Genomic DNA, 13699 nt, shown 5'->3' with positions numbered 1-13699 from the left:
GTGCACTGCAGACTGCATGCAGGTTCAACATGCACCTAGGGCTGGGCAAGGCAGTTTTCTATTGCGACGATTTAAACGCATGTGAGCCATTGCCATGTAAGGTGCTTGAGGAGCAGGAAACCCGCCCTGTGCTGGAATGTAAGAAATGCAGATTGTCCTGGTCAGCAGATGACCAATGGCGGGTCTTATGTTTTCCGGAGTGTTTGTGTTTAGGGCTTCTGCTCCTAAAATAATGCAAAACACCATACTTTGCATTCCTTTAGCACTCTTTTAAAAATATGTCCCACGTTGCCCCCTTGTACTTGTTGCTAGTCTTCTGTGCCACTGACAGGTGTGATGAGCTCATGCATAAAAATTAAAAAAAATATATAATTCTCCCACCAAAAAAAAAAAACAGGTATCCTGTTCCTTTAAGACCCATCTGCTTTTATCCTCTTGCTTCAGAAGCAGTAGCAGGTGAAGTCAAGCAGCCCTTCCAGAGGCAGACAGGAGACACAGAATCTGAGACAAAAACCAGTCAGACTGTCTAACCCCCAGAAACACAGCACAGCAGGGGAGCAAACAGCAACAAATCTTTACCTCACAAGAGAAAACTGGCGGGACTGCAGAGAGAGGGAGAGAAACCACTTCCTCTACCGGCTCTAAACTGTTTAAGCTGCTGCTTGGCGGCTGGCAGTCACTACCCTGCTGCGTCTCCCGCCCTCTAGGACATCATCCACTGCCACTCTAAGGCCCCTTTCACACATACGGTCCGTTTGTCCGTTTTTAATCCATCCGTTGACGTATGAAAAACGGACATCAATGCATCTCTTTGTAAAAACGGATGACAACAGATGATCATCCGTTAACATCCGTTTTCATCTGCTTCCGTCAATGTCCGTTTTTTGGAACGGATGAATGCCCTATTTTTCATCCGTCAAAAAAACGGATCGGACAAAAAACGGATGTAAACTGACAAACGGTCTGTTTTTCATCCGTTTTTGCATTGGTAGTTGATGTTAAAAAAAAAACAGACGAAAAACAGATGAAAAAATTATACATTTTGACGTGACTGAACTGATGAACTGAACTTAACTGAACTTAAATCACTTCAATCTATGCCTGCATCCGTCCAGTGTCTAGATAGAAGTGATTTAAGTCAGTTTTTGACTAACCACTCTCACACAATGGATGGTATGCAAATCTGGTTCAGGGGTTTGGGTGGGATCTATGGCTCATGTGTCTGTGTTTTTTAATGTTGTCTGTGTTATTTGTTTGTCTGTCCGGGTTCTCACTGGTCTGAATCATCTACCACATTGGTGGTCAATGATTCCTATTTTTTGAAATTTTCATCCATCAATATTTTTCTAATTTTCAAAATTTACATCAGAGTTGAGCCTCCCTCAATGCAACCTTTCTGAGGTAATAATTCATTATTTCCTCCTCCCCTTTCCCTTTGCAGCAATTATTGAACCGGTTGCGGTGGCTCCCTGACCTAATAGGGCCATCCTGTATTCATCTTGACGGCCTGGATGTAGCTGCCCCCATATGCTCCACTTACAATGGGGACATCTTCTCAGACGCACATCTTTTATCTTACTAATACCACACCTGTAGAATATTTGTGCTATTTAAGCAACATTACCCGCAGCCCGGCACACAGGGCACCCAGTTTCCGTAGGGTTTACCATCCCACATTCAGGATCTTCCAACTCCATGAGAGGCTGACCGTGGAGGGGCAAGGCGGTAGGGGGGATATACATGCAGCAACCAAAGTACTTACCAAGTGCAATCAACAGGTGGCCTGGAGCATGACCCCCCCCCCCCCCCCCCAAAAAAAAAAAAAAACAACAACTCTTCAGTGGGGGAAGGGCTGTCTTTTATTTAGCTAGGAAGAGGTGGCCCTGTGGGGTCCAGCAGAGGTGTTAACCCATTGTGTGCTGATGTGAGGTAGGGCCAGGAAATATATTTTTTTAAATTCATAATTACATCTGTCCACCTCTTTTCTATTTGTTCAGTCGATCATCATCTCTGGAGTCAGTTACATATGTTCGATCCCATTCAGGAAGCAGTGTAAGTAGAAGACAAAAGTCAGGCACATGCTTGTGGATTTTACATATCTTCATTCGGTAGCGAAGAGATGTGACACTCAATGAGCAATATTTTGACATTTAAAAAGATGTCAAAGGAGAAAGCAAAATTTGCAATAGTATTAGGTTTCCTTTAGCCCTGGTTTACACCAGTGCGGTTTTGAAGTCACGATACTTCAGCCTGACTTCAAAGCAGTGTGATTTCATGTGCAGCTTGCTGATATCTGTGAAACTTTAATAGATGTCAATGCAAGTTGCACTGAAATCGCACTGAAATAGTGCAGAAACCGTTTTATTTTTATTTTTTTATTTCTTTTCATTCTTTCTTAGCATCTCAGTGCTGTTGATCACCTCCAGCCTACTTCCATTCTACATGCACTTACCCAGGCGCCATCTGCACATCATTGCTCTGGCCTGGTTCACTGATGGACTATGCCATTGCAATGTGTGTTGGCACAGCTGCTTAAAGTCTATATAAGGGACACTTGTGATAATGCAGGAGCACAACTGAAAAATATTTGTCACCCCATAACTGGAAGTGTCTTTAGAAGGACCCTAATGGCAAATCACCAGTTATTATTTTAATGAACACTACAGATTTGAAAAGATTGCAAAGCAAATTCCTAAATTGTATTACAATGTTAAAGTCTATGTAAGAATATAGTGATATAGATGTAGCAAGGTTTCCAGGTCTGTGGCCTGATGTGGGTCTGCCATTAGTACCGGAATCCTCTCCAGCCCATGTGAGCTGAGTCCCCAGGTGTGAAAATTGAAACAGTGACAACTACGGCATCTTTGTTTGTGGTTTTTATTATAAATTAGGGGATGGGAGAAGGGAATGAGTGGGATACTCCTCTCAGCTTGAACTAATTACAATTGGGACTTTGATCCTGGAAAAATGTCCTAGCCAGCGCCAGCCAACGCTCACTGACTCTGAGAACTCTCTGTACAACAGAGGAAGTGTTGAATCCCCGACCTATAGTCCAGTAGATCCAAGACAGAGAACTGTAGAACTCCTGACACTGCTTCACTGTAGAGCTGCACGATTCTGGCCAAAATGAGAATCACGATTTTTTAGCTTGGAATAAAGATCACGATTCTCTCACGATTCTCTGTGTAACAAAAAAAAATTGGGATAACTTTACTGTTACGTTTTTTTTTTTTATTCATTAAAGTCTATTAATTGCGTTTGAAAGACTGCTGCGCAAATACAGTGTGACATAAAATATTACAACAATCGCCATTTTATTCTATAGAGTCTCTGCTAAAAAAATATATAAAATGTTTGGGGGTTCAAAGTACTTTTCTAGCAAAAAAAAATGATTTTAACTTGCAAGCAAAAATTGTCAGAAAAAGGTCCAGTCTTTAAGAGGTTAAACTTCCTTTCTCCCTGGCAGAGGGAAGAAAAAGATACAATGTAATCATTTTTGTTTATAGTTACTGGGAGACTATGCTGATAGGCGTTTGCTGGGAGGCTTTTTTTTTTTCCACAGCTGTTCTCTCTGCTATGCAGCTATGCAAAGAATCGAGCATATCTCAGGTTTAGATCGTCAGGGGGGGTGAATCGAGATCGCGATTTTCATACGATTAATCGTGCAGCTCTACTTCACTGTGTAAGTATTTGAATACTTCTCCCCCGCCTAGTATAGCTTGAGGTAGTATTGTGTAGAACTCCAAATAGCTAACACTGTAACTGGCACACGCAATACAATTCAGGGCCCAGACTGCTGGCGCCCCCTTTATGCTCCTTGAACTCTTCAGGGTCCACTGACTATGTACCCCCTTTACACTTCAGGGTCCTCAACCTAGGTACCCCCTTTACAGCTAGCTGACCTTGGATCCCCGAATCTCTTCCGGAGTGGTCCCCTCCGACTCTAGGAAGACCCCCAGGGGCAATCCGCAGTACTCACAAACTGTGTAGGCTTTCCTGGGACTGGACCCCTCTCTCTCTCCGCAGGCTCTCGGCATACCATATCCCCCTCAGCTCAACTCAGCACTCTCTAGACTCTCAGGCGACACCCCGAGACATCCACCTTCCTCAGACAGGAGCAGAGTCCTTCCTGGGACTCTGCTCCCGCCAAAGACACCGTGCCACGCACTTCCCCCCCAAACTTATACCCACTCCCAGAATCCTTTGCAGCCTAATCTGCCTTCTGGGGTGGTTACAAGCTGGGATGTGTCCCCTGATTGGGCTTCCCACACTGCCCTATGAGAAGTCTCTCACAGTAGCCAGTGGGGATACTTCTCCCCTCAGGAGGCACATCTGGAAGCCCCGACACCCTACCTAACAAATCACAGCCCTGCTGTTAGGCAGACAAGGCTCACTATCTATTTTACCTAGCACCTACCCATAGGGTGCTACATAGACATATATTTACAAGCTTTCTCTTCTATGTATTTTTTATTGTATTAAAGCCCAATTAAACTTGCACTTTAAATCAGCTAAATACATTTTAGGTGTAGCAAAACCAAATATGCTACAAGTTTTATGATAAGAAGATCGGAAGGAAAATTTCGTAAGACGAACGATCTGCCGATTTTCGGATCGTTAGGGTGCTTTCGACAGCCAATGGCGGTGATCTGCGATTTTTTTGCGACATTGCCGCGGACAGATGTCGGATTTGACATTTTTGGGGGACCAGTGACATTACTACAGTAATCAGTGCTAAAAATATGCACTGTTACTATAATAATTACGCTGTCAGGGAAGGGGTTAACACAGTAAGTGATCAAGGGGTTAAATGTGTACCTAGGGGCATGTTTCTAACTGTGGGGGGGGGGGGGCGTGGCTTTTGAAATTATCACAGAGACCTGTGTTCCTACATAGCAGGATCACAGTCGCTCTGTGATCATTGCAGAGAGATAAACGATTAACTGTGTTTACAACAGCTGACCGTTCTTTTCTCTCAGCGGGGAGCGATCGCGGGTGTCAGGCGGCAATCGGAGCCGCCTGCCCCGTGCATCGGCATCCCCTCTGCCGAGTGGGGGTGGGAGCGCGCCGACGGCGGTGTGCGCTTGCCCCCTAGCTGCAGGCACGCGACTGACGTATACCTGCATCGGTTCTCACAGGAAGGCCGCCCTGCCGCAGTATTACTGCGGCGGGCAGTCAGAAAGTGGTTAAAGTGATTGTAAAGTCTTGTGTGTTTTTTTTTTAAATAAACAGGCACAGAGAAGCCTGGATCCTCCTTTTCTCTGATCCCTTTTCGCTGCTCCTAGCCCCTTCCTCCTGTTGAGTGCCCTCTCAGCAAGCAGCTTGCTTTGGGGGCACCCGAGCTGAGCTGCAGCTCCTTGTGTTCATTGAGACACGGAGCTGGGGTTCGGCCTCGCCCCCTCGCTCCCCTGATTGGGTAACTGACTTTGATTGACAGCTGTGGGAGCCAATGGCACTGCAGCTGTGTCTCAGACAATCAGAAGGGAGAGTCCCGGACAGCCGAGGGACCCTTGGGCATCGCTGGACAGAGATGGGGCTCAGGTAAGTATTTGGGGGCTGGGGAGGCTGCTTCACACAGAAGACTTTTTATCTTAATGCATAGAATGCATTAGGATAAAAAAAACCTTCTGACTTTACAACTTCTTTAATCTTTTTTGAAAGATATACGGGGGCTACAGTTGCTGGCATTGAGTGCCTCATTGTGCCTTTCTTTTTAGGCCTCATGCACATTGGACGTTATGAAAATGCCAGTAGAAAGCTGTAGCTGTAGAAGGAGTTTTTCAACTTTTTTGCAGTAGCGTTTTTCAGCTGTTTTTAGCTTTTTTCCGCTGTAGCGTTTTTTTTTTTTATCTTATAACTAAAACTATACTCCCACAAAAGCTTATGGCTCAAAAACATTGATAAATTCTGAATAGCTGCGTTTTTCAGCTTTTATCAGAGTTAGTGCATTTTTACAGCTGAAAAACGCCTCCTAAAACCCACTAGTTCTGTGTTTTTTTTACAGCCAGAAAACGCCCCTGCCAAAAACTGCTGCCTGTGTGTGCATGGACAACATCCTGGGGAGTTTACTGGCTGCAGTAAAAAACCTCTGATGCCAAAAACAGCAGCTGTAAAAATGTCCAGTGTGCATGAAGCCTTATACCAGGGGTCTCCAAACTTTTCAAACAAAAGGCCAGTTTACTGTCCTTCAGACTTTTGGGGGGCCAGATTATGGCCAGTGGTGGTAGAAAATGTCCAGCATCAGTGAGAATAAACATGGTCGCAGGGTTGGTGGTCAGCAAGAGGTGGAGTAGCACCACATCATTGGTTTTATTGGGAGGAATAGTACACCATCATTGGTATCAGTGGAAGAAATAATGCCCCACAGTAGACGACAGTGGGAGGAATAATGCCCCGAGGGCCAGATAAAGGCAAGCAAAGGGCCGCATCTGGCCCTCCGGCCATAGTTTGGAGACCCCTGCCTTATACTATTGCTGTTCTATCCAGAATTCCTGTTATATAAAACAGTATTTCTCAGTCCTGATCTGGGTAACAGTACCTGTGGGCTGTAGTGGTGGCACAGCAACAAAATGGCCTCAGTTTTGCCATTTCCTGTGCAGCTATGGTTCAGAGTGCATACTAGATGTGAAAAAAATAGTTCTTCCCTGTATCATACCTGTTAAGTGTTTTCGAGGGAAAATTCTTTGGCTGACAGTGCAAAAAAGATGAAGTCGCTGTGTTCCTGGTAGATTATTCAACAAATTGTGTAATCTTCCTCTACATTAATTAGTGCCTCCAACAGTCTCCAAGCTCATATCGTCCTTTAGCACATGAAATGCAGTTTAAACAATCCCAATCTCAAAATTAGGCTCATCAAATTACAAATCTTGGGAAAGTTCACACAACTTCTCTTCCTCCTCAGCTATATTAATTTATATTGGAAGCTCAATTACTGCTGTAAATAGCACTGCTTCCACCTATAATAGAAACACGGTGACTGAGGACTAATGAAGATCCAGATGATGATAAAAATATGTACCCATAGAAAAAGTGCTTGAAAGAGCTGAAGGTCAAACAAGCCATCCAGTTGATGATGGCAGGTGCTTGCCATGGTTGTTGCTCTGTAGCTTCAGTTTGTTATTGTTGCTGCTGTTGGGGCTACCTTACCTATCACCCCTAACATTGTCATGAAGTGAGATGGCACTGGAATGTATCACTGAAATAGTTGGTTTGAAACCAGCAACTGATAAAACAGTGAAAACTTTGGTCAGGACTATGTAACTTGCATCATAATGGGGGGGGAATTCATAAAGGGTGTCACAGACACCCTTTAGGATTCTATCCGGCTGTCGCAACAAAATATTGATGCAGTGGAACTTATATCTGTTTGGAGTCTGGCACTGAGGTATACTGGACACTCGTCCCTCAATGCACTCCTTCCCTGGACATAATGCCCATCACACAGACATGTGCATGGCCGAGGTGTTTTGTAGGGGTTGGCAGAGTCTGTTGGGGAATCAATAGGCTTATACCTAGTCAGGTCCACCTTTGTGTTAATCGACAGAGAGATTGATATATGACATACACTAGAGCAACACGGATACCCTAACCTATACTGGGTTTTTTTGTTGGGGGTTCCCTTTTTTTCTTTTTCTCCCTGTTCTTGCTGTTGTGTATGGTTGTTGGGATCAGATGCTACAATGAATTTACATATGTGTATATCTCTGTATCCTATACATACCATGTTTATTTTATGTGTTGTCGATGGATGTGTATAAAAATAATAAAAGTTGAAAATTAAAAAAAAAAAATTGACAGTGCACAGCAGTGAGCAAATTCATAGCCACTATTTACATCACAGCATTACCCTTTACAGCACAGTTCCCCATTTACTTTACAGCACCCCTTTACATTGTAGTCCCTTCTTTACATTGCAGCCCCACCTTTATATTACAGGGAGGAGAGACAACATGTGCATTGCATGCAGTGCAGACAAGCCCTCTTGGTATTATTTGCATGAACCTGTTCCACCACTGCCCCCTGCACACCTGTTCCATCAATTCCCTCAAGCACACATTCCATCAATACCCTCTGCACAACTGTTCCATGGTTGCCCCCTGTTCAGTTGTTCCACCACCACCTCTGCAAAATTGTTCCACCTCCACCTCTGCACACCTGTTTCACAAGTGCCCCCTGTACATACAGTATGTTCCACCACAGATATCTCTGTATGAACGTCTGTTTCCCAAACTATTGCCAAAGCATTAGCTTATGACATTCAAAAATATATTTCCATCAAAATTAGACTGATGCTGGAATTGTGAGAGGAAACTGGGACAATACTTCATATGTGGTGGTCCTGTCCACTAATCCAAAAAAACGTACTGGTCCCACATTTTTGTAACAGATTCATTCATTCATTTCAATGTCCCCAGAAATCAGGGACGTCTCTGTACTCCAGGGCTCAATCTCCACAGCAAAATAAGTTCTTTTTGATTTTTCCTTTTAGCCACCAGGACGGTGATTCCAAAACACTGTAAAACTACACATACTCCAATGATGAAAAAGTGAGTCACTGAATTATTTCACTTCTAAAGTATGGAGGAGTTGACTGCCTAATTCCATGACCACTGCACTACCTACATACCTGTAGAGCTACCTTTGGCTAGGGCAGCTGTTTTAAAATCCAGGTTTTCCCGCTAGTGCAGCAGCCAGGCAAACAGCAACTTCACATACTGATTCAGGAACACAGTCCTTAAGTCTGGGTTTGCATTTTTTTTTTTTTGCAACATTAACTTGGAAGGGTTCAGGGAGCTGTGGGATACTCAACATTACAAACTGGAACAAGGAGGACACACTTCCTTCTAGTAGTTTGGCTGAACAGCATTGGGACATTAATTGGACAGCACTAGGGTACCATTAGCAATGAGCCAGGCTAGGCAAGCCTTTTACTTTGTGCAGCAGGGGTGATAAAAGCAAACAGTCTCTGAAATTATTTCCCCCTTTGGGTCAGTACTCATAGTGTTCATCCAGCATAGACTGTAACTCTGATTTCAGCAGACAGGCTCTCCCTGTGCACTCCCAAGCCAGGTTTCAGTGGCACCCCTCTTAAATCCCTGAAAGGGTTTGTGGCTGAGAAGGCCCTCTCAGCATGGCTGGGATCCTAATAAGCAGGCTAGACCTTCAGCAATAAAGCCAGGAAGCCCTCCCTGGCTGGGAACCTTTCCTCTTGGACAAGAATCCAGGCCTATTGGGCTCAAGACTATTTTTACACACCCAACCACAATCTGAACACACCTCTCCAGGGATAGGTTTGGGTTGCACAAATATTCAGACTGCCTATCTAGCTCTTCCTCTCACTATAATCTGGAAAGCTCCAGAAAACAAGGGGAAGCAGCCAGACTAGCAGCCTGCAGAGCACAGAGCAGCCTAAAGCAATTACACACAAAGCTCTATTGGTTACAGAAAATCAAAAGCTAAATTTACCAAACCAAAAAACCCTAGCAGCCTGGCAGGAGGGTGCTACATAACCACCTGGATCACTTATACGGGACAACTCAGAATACTCATTTGCTTTTCTTTTGTTGGATTTATTTTAACACACGGGAAGTCTCATTAATAATAATTTCTGTATATATATATATATATATATATATATATATTCTACCACTGTACAGTGTTGTACATTCTCCAGATCAGATGGATGTATGTTTCACTTTTGCAAAAACGTAATGAAAAAATGAGTCTACAAAATTGCAAGCAATATTCATGCTCCATATACTATCCCTCCTAATTCATGTTACTGCTAAATGCTGCTTCCCTATTGCACCATCTAGTGGCCACACCTGAGATTGTAAAGTGTAAAACTCCATGATTTTTTTAAATCTGCAGTGTTAATATACACTGTAAGTGTTAAGAAGTGTACTGTATGTCACTTTTAATTTGATTGTAGTTGCTGTAACATTTGCATTCAAGAGTAACTCTGACTGCTGCAGACTCTGCCACAATGCTGTTTCTTTCTCGCCTTTACCATTCACAGAGTGCTTGTAATCTCTACATCACTAGCCTAGTCTCAAAATACCAACCTAATCGCTCTCTTTGTTCCTATCCAAACCTCCTGCTCTCTAGCTCCCTTGTCACCTCCTCCCATGCTCGCCTCCAGGACTTTACCAGAGCCTCTACAATCCTATGGAACTCCTTACCCATATCTGTCCGAATATTTCCTACTCTATTAGCTTTTAGGCAATCTCTAAAAACCCTCCTCTTCAGAGAAGCCTATCCTACCCACACCTAACAACTCTACCTCCATTTTATCCATCTGGCCATCCCCCTCAGTTGCTGCCTTTTGTTTCACTTGACCCTCCCTTCTAGATTGTAAGCTCTAACGAGCAGGGCCCTCTGATTCCTCCTGTATTGAATTGTTCTGTAACTGTATTGTCTTCCCCCACATTGTAAAGCGCTGCGCAAACTGTTGGCGCTATATAAATCCTGTATAATAATAATAATAATAATAATAAAAATAATAATAATCTCTGAATGGGTTCACAGTAAGCAAAGCATTCTCTAACTAGCAAGGGAAGTAGAAGGGCAAATAAATGACAGTATGACTTCAGTATATAACAGCTGCAGCTTTCCTGTTACAGCCGGAAGTAAAGCCTGAGCTATACTATCAGGCCTGAATAAAAGTAAGAATATAACAGTAACCACACAAACACTCAAAATGGCATACACCTCTAAAGACAACTTAACTTAAATTTTCATTACAGATTACAAAAAAAAAAATAACATGGAGTTGTTTATCTTTTAAGTGAGCCTGTAAAGCTCAAATTAAACAGTGGGTCAAACTGAATGGAATACATATATAAAAGTACAGTACAGGCCCCCTAGCACAAACCCCACAGTACAGGCCCCCTAGCACTAATCCCACAGTACAGACCTCCTAGCACAAACCCCACAGTACAGGCCCCCTAGCACAAACCCCACAGTAGAGGCCCCCTAGCACAAACCCCACAGTAGAGGCCCCCTAGCACAAACCCCACAGTACAGGCCCCCTAGCACTAATCCCACAGTACAGACCTCCTAGCACAAACCCCACAGTACAGGCCCCCTATCACAAACCCCACAGTACAGACCCCCTAGCATAAACCCCACAGTACAGGCCCCCTAGCACAAACCCCACAGTACAGGCCCCCTAGCATAAACCCCACAGTACAGACCCCCTAGCACAAACCCCACAGTACAGGCCCCCTAGCACAAACCCCACAGCACAGGCCCCCTAGCATAAACCCCACAGTACAGGCCCCTTAGCACTAATCCCACAGTACAGGCCCCCTAGCACAAACCCCACAGTACAGGCCCCTTAGCACTAATCCCACAGTACAGACCCCCTAGCATAAACCCCACAGTACAGACCCCCTAGCACAAACCCCACAGTACAGGCCCCCTAGCATAAACCCCACAGTACAGACCCCCTAGCACAAACCCCACAGTACCGGCCCCCTAGCACAAACCCCACAGCACAGGCCCCCTAGCATAAACCCCACAGTACAGGCCCCTTAGCACTAATCCCACAGTAGAGGCCCCCTAGCACAAACCCCACAGTACAGACCCCCTAGCACAAACCCCACAGTACAGGCCCCCTAGCATAAACCCCACAGTACAGACCCCCTAGCACAAACCCCACAGTACAGACCCCCTAGCACTAATCCCACAGTACAGGCCCCCTAGCACAAACCCCACAGTACAGACCCCCTAGCACTAATCCCACAGTACAGGCCCCCTAGCACAAACCCCACAGTACAGGCCCCCTAGCACAAACCCCACAGTACAGACCCCCTAGCACTAATCCCACAGTACAGACCTCCTAGCACAAACCCCACAGTACAGGCCCCCTAGCACAAACCCCACAGTACAGGCCCCCTTTCAATGCAGTGACCAGCGTACATGCCCCCTTTCAATGTAGTGACCAGTATACATGACCCCTTCAATGTAGTGACCAGTATACATGTCCCTTTTAATGTAGTGACCAGCATACATGTCCCCAATGCAGTGACCAGTGTACATGTCCCCAATGCAGAGATCAGTGTGCGTGCCTCAAATGCAGCCAGTGACCAGTGTACATGTCCCCAATGCAGAGATCAGCGTGCGTGCCTCCAATGCAGCCAGTGACCAGTGTACATGTCCCCAATGCAGAGTTCAGCGTGCGTGCCTCCAATGCAGCCAGTGACCAGTGTACATGTCCCCAATGCAGAGATGAGCGTGCGTGCCCCCAATGCAGCCAGTGACCAGTGTACATGTCCCCAATGCATAGATCAGCGTGCGTGCCTCCAATGCAGTGACCAGTGTACATGTCCCCAATGCAGAGATCAGCGTGCGTGCCTCCAATGCAGTAACCAGTGTACATGTCCCCAATGCAGAGATCAGCGTGCGTGCCCCCAATGCAGTGACCAGTGTACATGTCCCCAATGCAGAGATCAGCGTGCATGCCTCCAATGCAGTTACCAGTGTACATGTCCCCAATGCAGAGATCAGCGTGAGTGCCTCCAATGCAGCCAGTGACCAGTGTACATGTCCCCAATGCAGAGATCAGCGTGCGTGCCTCTAATGCAGCCAGTGACCAGTGTACATGTCCCCAATGCAGAGATCAGCGTGCGTGCCCCCTTCAAACACTGTCTGTCACTTACCTCACTAGTCACGGACGGTGACCTGCGTGGCGTGCTGCGAGTCGGCCCGGGGCGGCGGCGGGAGTCTGCGGATTGTCGGAGCCTCATCTCCTCATCCTGCTGCTCCTCAGCCTGGACGGGGGCGACTGCATGTCCGGGGGTGGAAGCCAGGTGTCCGGTTTAGCCCTCTCCTCTCCTCAATCTCCTCTTCGCGGTGTACACAGCACTGCTACCGGGACTCAGCAGCAACATCCGACACTGGTCACGCTCGTTGCTCCTCTCCCTCTCTCTTCGCCGGGCCGCGGGCGGGAACGGAAGGTGATCGTGACGCCGGGGCGGTGCACCGCCCCCAGGCGTCACGTCACCAAGTCCATGTCCTCCTGTGATTGGTCCAGGCTGGACTCTGGACCAATCACAGCTCGGACATCATTAAAGTGGGGTGTGTCGGGGCACATTGCTGTGCCCCCCGATGACCCCCAGAAGAGCGCCTCTGCCAGCGGAGGGTGGGGTCAAAACCCCCCCCCCCCCCATACCCAGCACTAAGTCCGGGGCCCCTAGTGGGCGAAAAATTTAATTTTTTTTTATATCTAATCTATTTTTACTTCCTCTTTTTTTTGGGGGGGGGGGGGGGGGGCAGGCCGCCACTGCTAGCCACTTATCTATGTTAGGAAGTGTAGATTTTATCCTCTAGAGAACAATTGGGACCTCCTTTATTTTAAATCCTTGAACAAGCTGAAGGCACAAATTAGAAAGGGAAAGGGTTACATATGTCTACACACAAATTTGGCATGTCTGTATTAGAGCAAATTTCTGGTACAATAATTCTTATTGAAAATCAAAAAGAAATACAATGCAAGAGTTATACATGCAGGGGGCTATGTACAGTCATATGAAAATGAAAAACGTTTAAGCTTTCAAAAAGCAATTATAGAAAAGGGTACATGTAAGCATGACAGTATAATGAACAATGTTTCAAGGATTAAAAAATATAGCCACACGGTGGGGCCGCTGGCCTTAACAACTGGCAAGGTCCAAAGACCCAGGCATTTGAGCATGTA

At 45.7% G+C, this 13699-nt stretch overlaps 1 protein-coding gene across 1 annotated transcript in view; it reads left to right on the top strand.

Moving 5' to 3' along the window:
• The window catches only part of RNF212B (ring finger protein 212B), a gene marked incomplete at both ends in the record, with an annotated part of 247258 nt that overhangs the window by 105804 nt on the left and 127755 nt on the right, over positions 1-13699 (top strand). Inside the window, one exon of the mRNA XM_082243294.1 lies at positions 1998-2052. Coding sequence (XP_082099420.1) covers positions 1998-2052 — 55 coding nt within the window. The remainder of the gene's footprint in view (positions 1-1997; positions 2053-13699) is intronic.

This window comes from Pelophylax lessonae (genome assembly GCF_965119305.1).
Source record: "Pelophylax lessonae genome assembly, chromosome: 1".
NCBI lineage: Eukaryota > Metazoa > Chordata > Amphibia > Anura > Ranidae > Pelophylax > Pelophylax lessonae.
Note: the sequence above shows the minus strand (reverse complement) of the source record. Positions and strands in the feature narration are given on the sequence as shown.